The sequence below is a fragment of the Bubalus kerabau genome, chromosome 1 (assembly GCF_029407905.1).
Source record: "Bubalus kerabau isolate K-KA32 ecotype Philippines breed swamp buffalo chromosome 1, PCC_UOA_SB_1v2, whole genome shotgun sequence".
Classification (NCBI taxonomy): domain Eukaryota; kingdom Metazoa; phylum Chordata; class Mammalia; order Artiodactyla; family Bovidae; genus Bubalus; species Bubalus kerabau.
In genome coordinates, this window is record NC_073624.1 from 48297366 (window position 1) to 48306339 (window position 8974).

The 8974-nt window shown below is 49.8% G+C and overlaps 1 protein-coding gene across 1 annotated transcript; it reads right to left on the reverse strand.

The window, feature by feature from the left end:
• Positions 1 to 2344: 2344 nt before the first annotated feature.
• APOL6 (apolipoprotein L6) lies at positions 2345 to 3343 on the reverse strand. The gene has a single exon (XM_055569013.1). The coding sequence runs from the start codon at positions 3341 to 3343 to the stop codon at positions 2345 to 2347; it is 999 nt and encodes a 332-aa protein (XP_055424988.1).
• Between the last annotated feature and the right edge of the window lie 5631 nt (positions 3344 to 8974).

Here is an 8974-nt window from a genome sequence, read left to right on the forward strand (position 1 = left end):
AAAACCCCTAGATCATAAGAGCGTCCCCATAGCCCATCTTAGCAACCAGCGCCAGCACAGGCACGTGAACCAGGCCTGGTCAATCAGAGTGGGTCTCTAGACTTTGCCCCGCCCCTTTCCACGTGGGAGCCCCCAGCCAGCAGCAGGCACACCTGCGGGTGATGAGGCCACAGGTGGCTGAACCTGACGGAAGTCTTTCTGAGAAATGGAAAGACAGATGCCTGATGACATCATTTTAATCCCCTGGGTACACACACACACACACACACACACACACACACACACACACACACACACACACACACACACACACCTGAAGCTCACTGTTCCCTTAAGGTTTTAAAGTACATGAGCCAATAAATTCTTTTCTTTTGTATAAGTCTGTTTAAATTGGTTTTGGCCACTTAACAGTGATGACTAATATATATCTAATTAAAAGGTTATAGGTACAGTCAAAAGAACAGTTTGTAACAACAACAAAAATGTCTATAAAAACGCAGGGAAACATGGAATAGTAGAAAATATTCCTAAGTGAAAACAGCAAAATGGAAGGTTATAGCTCTGCAGACAAATGAGGGAATTGAGAATGAAAAAGAAAGAAAACTCAGTGGGTTACAGGAAAAATCTATTTTACAATGCAACCTTGAAGAAGGGTCTCCAGCAGGCAGTAACGCCCAAAGCAAGAAAAGCACAGGAAGAAAATTCTCCAGCAAAATAACTAGCAGTTGTCAGCCTTGACTGGGGCACTATTTTCTTCCCTTACTTTCCTGAATTTTAAAAGGTTGTGCTGAACGTCCATGCATGACTTCTAAAATAGCAGCTGAAACACAGAAAAGAAAAAAAAAAGATGTAAGATGGGTGAACTGGGAAGTGAGAAGAGTTCTTACAGGTTCTGAGGTCCTGAGGAGCTCCAAGAATTTGCGCTTGGTGAGGAGGACAGAGGGGCCCCTTTCTAATGCAAATCTGGTTGAGCAGGTTCCAGTGACATCCTTTTTTTGTGCAAACCTCCAGGAACTTCTCTGGCAATTACCGCCCAGGCGAGGGAGGGGAAGGACAGAGAAGGGCAACCCGACCTGAGTTGATACACAGAGAGAACACAACATACCCTCCATCTCAGAAGCCCTTGTGTCTGATGTCAGCACTTAACCTAGAGCCTGGCGTCAACAATGCAAGAGAGTAAGTGTGAGGGGAGGAGACACTAGAGTCCAGGGAGTGAGTTTCATGCCGGAAGGAAGAGTGGGGACCGACTGACTCCCACTAGCAGACACTGTGGCACTCACCAGCTGCCAGTGCCCTGGTGACCCTTGTGGGCCTGCCAGCCGGTAATTCTCCAGGCACTGCTTCTGCCAACCCTGCCCACCCCCTCCCTGGTCCCCGTTGATTCCACTCAGAGACCCCAGGTTCAATTGCCTTCATCTTCCCCTGTCACCTGAGATCCGGCTTCCCCACGCGTGGTTGGTGGCAGAGGCACAGTCCCCATGGTTCCTTCCAAAGAGGAGCTTATAGGCTTTTTTTCTTGCAAGAGTTTCTGAAAACAAAACAAAACAAAACAAAACACAAAAACACCAAGCAGAGTGAAGCTACCAGGGCAGCTCAGGTTGGAGATCCAGGCCCAGGCTCCCAGGTCAGGCTTCTCAGCTGTCATTCTGACTCCCTCCACATTGCTGCAAGCATTTGGCAAGTTATATAAGCTCCTTATGAACACCGCAGTCTGGGAGGTTAAACAGAAGAAATGTATTTTCTCATAGTCGTGGAGGCTGCAAGCCTACATTCAGGTGCTGGTCGGTTGGGCTCCTGGTGAGGACACCTCCTGGCTGGCAGACATGGCCTTTCCTCTGTGCCGGTGTAGGCAGAGGAGAGCGCCCCCTGTGTTCCCGCCTCCTCTTATAAGGACACCAGTCCCGAGGATTACAGCCCCAGTCCTACAACCTCATTCAACCCCAGCCACCGCCACCCCCACCACAGACCCCAGCCACAAAAAGTCACCTTTGGGCTTAGCACTTCTATGTATAAAGGGGGATACATTTCAATCCCAACACTCCCTGGGACTCAGTGTCCTCTTCTGTACCGCTGGGAAGACCCTCTTCCCAGTACATTGGAAGTCAAGAAGCACTGATGGATGTTATGTAGCAACTTGGATGGGACGGGAATTTGGGGGAGAGTGGGTACATGTGTATGTACGGCTGAGGCCCTTTGCTGTCCACCTGAAACTGTCACATAGTTAATCGGCTATACTCCAATACAAAATAAAAAGTTGTTTTTCTAAATGAAGAAAAGTTAAAAAACAAAAAGAAGAAGCATTGATGGGAAAACAGAAGGCATGACAGGTCTGTCCAGAACAGTGTCAAGACGCACTTGATGCCGTCTGGATCTCCAGACACCCCGCATCCTCGGGCATAGGCAGGCACGCTGTACACACACTGGCTTTCTCATCACCCCTCCCATAGGCCCCAGTGCCCAGAAACCCAGTTAAAGCTTTCCCCCCGCTCTGTGCCACCCACGAGAGACCACACAGTCTCACCCTCTGCTGCAGGCTCTCGTAGCGCTGGGTGAGTTGTGTCAGCTGCCTTTCCAGCTCCCGAGCCTGGGCCCTTAGCTCTTCCGCAAGCTCTGTTCTGGCTCCCTCCTTCAGCTGCTTCCAGTCCTTGAGGAGGGAGGCCAAGTCCACGCTGAGGGAAAAGCCAGCCATCGCACTGCCCAGCAAGCGAGCCTTGGTTTTCATCACCAGCGTGGTACCTTCAAAGGCCCTTTGCACCTGCCTGCTCCTTCGGGCTGAGATCTGGCCAGTGGTCAGGAGGCGCTTGGAAGCAGTGGCCAGGCGTGGGTCGGCCTTGGTGATCTGAAAGGCACGGATGCTCTTCTGAATACCCTCGATGGCGCTTCTACAATTCTGAATCACCTTTCCAGCGGCCATGATGTAGTCCACCCCGGCTGGCCTGACTTTTCGGCCACAGGAGGGCATTAGGCTACCGACCTGAGCTTGGGCTTCTTGACTGTGAAAACGTTCCAAAACGTTGGTCAAGATACTGGTGACCTCCCCTGCTGTCCCCAAAACTCTACCTGCAGTGGAGAGCACCAGGCTTCCCCCTGCTGTCGCCGGAGCAAGGACTAAGCCCAGGATGCTCATGGCTCCGGAGACCACGGTGATGGAATTGGCCACCACGCTGGTCTTGGTGAGAGTTTTGTGTGTTGTGTCAATGTGGTCTGCAAGGGCATGGAGCTTCTGGATGTCCATGTCCAGCCCCCCTTTCAAGTTGGGAAACTCTTCCAAAAATATTCTTTCTTCAGCTGACAGGTCACTGTCTTGCGGCTTCACATCGTCACATGGAAGAATGTCATCCATGTCCCTGTGGATGAGTGAAATAAAGATTTCCAGTCCCCCAGATGGAAAAGCCAAATTTGCAGCCAACCCCACGTGGTTTCTGGATCTTCTTGCCACTCCAAACTTTACATTCTCCTTGCATCTTCCTAGCATCTCTGTTACCTCTAACCCAACTATTAATAAGAAAAGTCCCAGAGCATCGTTAGGAGCTGCTAATTTGCTTCAGAGAAGAAACATATAACAGGGGCATCTGGAAGGAAATGAGAGAAATGGAGCCTTGGCCAAAGAGATGGAGGAAACGGATTAGTGTCAAGGGACTTTTTCAACCTTGTTCAAAGAGGCTAGAAATGTAACTGAGGTGGGGCAGCGGGAGATGCTAAGATCCGAGCCATGATCAGGAGGCTAGGACTAACTGGGGGCAGGGAAAGGTCTGAGGAAAGTAGGAGGAAGGGAGACCAGGTGCTGGGCGGGAGGTTGGGAGCCCTGTACATGGAGGGGCGAGTCAGCGGGAAGGGGCACCGTACTGTATAGCCCACCCTTCACTTGGATGACCTTGAACTCGGTTACTGCGCTGTGCCTTTGTTTCTCTCAGGAGTTGCGCACTGAGAGGGCTGAGATAAATGATCGCTAATGTTCTGACTGTTCTCCTTGGCATTTGGCTGGCTTTCCTCCCTCTCTTAAGCAGATTGATTCTTCACGGGAGAAGTCAGGGACAAGAGGACCCCTTCCCCTTCCCCTCCCCCACCCGCTCCGTGTCCTTAGGCAGTACCGAGGGATCTTCACCGGCTTGGCTGAGTGTGGCCTCCTCCACGGGAGAGCAGTCTGGGGGGTGAGGAAGAAAGCCTGCTCCCTCAAGTGCTTTCCTCAAGCTCAGGGCCGTGGGTGCGACTCCTTCAGGGCGAGCTGAGCAGGCCAGGTGAGGCCCACAGGAGGATATCAGAGCCAGAAGGAGCCCTGGGGAAGATCTAAGCTTCCTCCTTTACTTTTCTGTGGTGGAAGCAGAAGCCCAGATGGAACGTGAAAGTGTTAGTCACTGAGTTGTGTCCAGCTCCTTGGCATCCCGTGGACTGCAGCCCACCAGGCTCCTCTGTCCATGGGATTCTCCAGGCAAGAATACTAGAGTGGGCTGCCATGGACAGAGGAGCCCGGTGGGCTACAGTCTATAAGGTCGCGGAGTCGGCCACGACTGAATGGCTGAGTATGCATGCATCCTACGTTAGGCAACAATGCCTCCTGACACAGAGAGAACTACAATCTAATTCTGTTACACATGTGTAGCTCACCTGATTCCCTCAGGAGATATTGGCTGATGGCCTGTGTGGGGCTGACGATGCTATGTCTGCTGATGAACGCACGCTGGAGCTTAAATTCATGAATGAGGCAATGTTAAAGGGCTTTTTTGGTGATACATTAACCTCACAGAGGTGAGGTCCAAGGGGGCAATTTCTGCCCTCCCGGGGTCAGGTACCTAACAAGAACTTGACTTGTGCTCCAAAATAGTGTAAAACATGGAATAGTTTTCTCCCAGGGACATATCTTCACATACATAATGGAGACCAGTGAGAAGGCAGGCCTCATTTATGGCTGTTCTCTTGGAACCCATTTGTCACATGTCGTGAGAATGCCTAAGCATTTCTGTAGAAGTCGCCCTTTTCCCAGGGACACAGGGCTCTGGATTACCTTTGCAAACTGACACCAGTCTTGCAGGCTTTCCCTGCCTACCTGTCCAGCAGGTTCTGTGGCACCAAATCCATGCTCATTTTGTCCATGGGAGAATGAGAGCCGTCACCACGACTCAAAGGGTTTTCTGGGTGAAGACACAGAAAACAAGTTTACTGCACGGCCCATGAAATTGTATGAAATTCAAGTGTGGGGACTTCCTTGGCAGTCCAGTGGTTAAGGTTCCATCCACGCTTCCAATGCAGGGCACACAGGTTCAATCCCTGGTCGGGGAACAAAGATCCCACCTGCTATGGGTTGTGGACAAAAAGATTTTTAAAACTTCAAAAAAGAAACTCAAGTGTGGAGGGATTTTAGATGATGCAAAATCCACATAATAATGACATAAAGGACTAAATATTTGAAAACTGTTGTTTTTACATTATATGTTGAGGTGAGCTTATATAGGATAAATACATAAAACAAAGTCCTCAGCTTGATAAATTTTGACATCACACATCCGAGTCATCACCACCCAGATCGAGATAAAGGACAGAAGGTTTCCTTAACCCCAACCCAGTCAACATGCACCCCACCACACGGGTGATCACTACTCTGATTTCTATAACCTTTAATTTGTTTGCCTGGTCTTGAATTTCACGTCAATGGCGTCAGTTGTTTGGTTTCTTTCACCCAACACAATGTGAAATTCTTTCATGTTGTCATGGTTTTAAAAACATTCAGTAGCTTCAAAAAATGAGAGGGCTTCCCTGATGGCTCAGTGGTAAAGAACCTGCCTGCCAATGCGGTAAACACTAGTTCATCCCTGATCGGGGAAGATCCCACCTGCTGGGGAGCAACTGAGGCTGTGCCACAGCTACTGAGCCTGAGCTCTAGAGCCTGGTGACTGCAACTACTGAAGCCCACACGCCCTCGAGTCTGTGCTCTGCAACAAGAGAAGTCACCGCAGTGAGAAGCCCCCATTAGCCGCAGCTAGAGATAAGCTCTCGCAGCAACGAAGACCCAGCACAGCCCCAAATAAATAATGCTAGAAATACACTACAAAGCAAATGTCAAGCACCTGGGAAGTGGAGGAGCCCCATGTGATTCCAGTCAGTCTCGAGCAGTGGATCTCCATCAGGGATGAGCTTTCTAGTGGTGATGCCCATAGACATTCAGCGGTGGGCATCAGGGGACACTGCTCCTGGCGCCTAGTGGGTAGAGGTCAGAGATGCTGCTAAACACCCTACCATGCACAGGATGGCCCCCACAGCAAAGAACAGTCCAGTCCAAACCGTCAGTGGTGCTGAGGCTGAGAAACCCTGGAGGAGCCCCAGTCTTTACCAGCAGCTCCTGAAAGCTCCCCCATTTTCCCTATTATTCCTACTAAATGAAGAGCTAAAGTGACAGCAGGGAGCCCTGTGGTCCTACCAGGTCCCATCCTTTCACCACTGACCTTCTCTCGGGAGATGTCAGAGGATGTTATGTTGGGAGAGGGATGGAAATGATGGGCGAGGATTAGAGAAGTCATTTTCATATGAGAGCTGATATGTATGAGACTTTCTTTGTTGTTTGGGGAGCCTTCAGCTATGCCGTATTCTGTCCCTTCCCCTCAAACCAATTCCCTCATATACACCATTGATGTCAGAGAAGTTGGATACTCTGGAACACAGCTTTGAGATAATCCCCTTAATCTTTATCACCAACCGGTGCCCCTCAAACTCCCTAAATAAGCGTACAACCCAAGAAACACTGCAGGTGGCAATTTTGAGACAATTCATCTGGCATCTTTTCCTATAAACATGATACCCCTAAACTGCTCTTGTAGACAACAGCTAGGGAAATGCCTTGGCCCGTGATGTCGCCTATGTTCTGGGGTCCAGGGCCTCTCTCTCTCTCTGTCTAGGATCCAAGGGTCCCCAAACAATGGAGGGGAAGATGCAGTTTGGTTGGTCTAATCACATGCTTAGTCATGTTTTTATTTAAACTTCAAATGACCTCTGAGGGAGAGATTTCTATCCTGATTTATCAATAAAGAAGCTGAATTTCAGACCCAAGCTGACTCTAGGAGCTGGCCGGATGGGGATTTGAACAGGATGGGGGTTCCTGACAGTAACTCTTTTTCCCAAACCAACTGCAGGGGCAACCTCTTGGGCCCATTGCCCTTTAGAAGTGAGGCCCTAGAGTAGCCCTCCTCCTGGGTCTCCTGGCCCACCTGCTCTCAGTGAAGCACTCACCGTGGCCTCAGGTCCCGAGGGCCTTCCTTCGTCTCCCCTCCAGGGGCCTCAGATCCACCGGAGGGCTGTGAGCGTCTAGGCTGCAGGAGGACAAATACACAGTGCAGAGTCTCCAGCTGGCTTTGCTCATCATGGGAAGGACCCGAGGCTCTAATTGCAAAACTGGATTTCAAGTTCAGTGAGGCAGGCACAGAAGTGTCAATGCCAAATTGGGGGGGGTGCGGTGGGGGGAGACCCCCTGGGGCTTATTGAGCAATGGCTTGCACTTTTACTTTCCTTTCTGCTTCTTTCTCTATGTGCAATGAGGGAGCTAGCTGAATCTGAGTCAGGTCCGGTCTCGCCTCTCCTGGGCCCAGCAGTTCCAAGAGCAGAGCGAGGGTGCTTACGTCCTGCAATGACTCTGAAGTCAAGCAGACCATCTGGAGCTGTGTCACTGTGAGCCGCTTTCTCAACTGCCTTTGGCCTTGATTCCCCATCTGGGAAATGGGTATTTAGTAAAACAGCCCTTGTGGCAGAGAGCCATTGTGAGGAGCCCAGGAGCAAATGAGGCGACGCCCAGCGTGGAACCAACACCTAGCAAATGTGTCCATGGTCCTGCCATGAGAGCCCTCTGCCCTCTGAGGAGGGGGTTGACCTCAAAGTCTAAGACCTCTTCTGTGACTGTGAAACGCAAAAGGCTCTGGAAAACGGAAACGTTTTTTCATAATTCATTTGGTGGTAAAACCTGACCTGAGCTGGAACAAGTGTATAGTTTTGATGTATCCACCTTCTAAATATTCAGTTTCCCTGCAGAAATATACCTAATGTTTGAACAAGGAGGGTGTTTGGGGCTGATCTCAGGGTTTATATATATATATATATATATAATTGTATTTATTTGTTTGTTTTTGTCTGTGCTGGGTCTTCATTGCTGTGTGGGCTTTTCTCTAGTTTGGCGAGTGGGGGCTCCTCTCTAGCTGGGGTACATGAGTGGCTCATCGCAGTGGCTTCTCTTGTTGAGGAACACAGGCTCCAGGCACATGGGCTTCAGTAGTCGCGGCTCCCAGGCTCTAGAGCACCGGCTCTGTAGTTGTGGCTCATGGGCTTAGCTGCCACACAGCATGTGGGATCCTCCCACCCAGGGATCAAACCCTGGTTCCCTGCATGATTCTTTACCACTGAGCCACCAGGGAAGCCTGGGTCTCAGTTTATAACAACCCATGTTGTGTTTGGACTGCTCCTGGGGTCCTCATGCTAACAAGATGCCCTTCAGCAATAACCATCAAAAAACTTAAAAATAAATAAAGGTTTAAGACTTATGTGTTAGTAGCTCAGTTGTGTCCAACTCTTTGCAACCCCATGGACAGTAAAATAACATAAAATTAAAAAAATTTAATTAATTAAATAAAGGTTTATTACTTACAAGACCTGAGGTGGGGGGGGCGGTGGTTAAGAGGGGAATGGAGAAAAGACAGAGCAGAAGAGCCTGGGGTTCTGCTTTTACTGGGGTCAAAGGTGGGGGCCCTGAGTCTTCAAGGGCTCCCTCTTTATTGGTAAATTTAAACATAAGAGGGGAAATTGAAGGCACGGGAGCAAGTGGCCCAAATGGTCAGTGATTAAAATCAACCAAAAGCTCTAAAACCAAGGGGCCTCCATGGGGAAGGCAGCTGGCTTTTGACTGAGTGCTGGGGCTACCAATGTGTTTATTTAAGATCACCATCTTCAAAGCGGATGCCTCGGCAATCAAAGATTAAGTCAGGCTCTTGCATTACAAACA

Coding starts and splice junctions, on each gene's coding strand:
- APOL6 (XM_055569013.1), bottom strand. CDS start 3,343: ATGGATGACATTCTTCCATGTGACGATGTGAAGCCGCAAGACAGTGAC.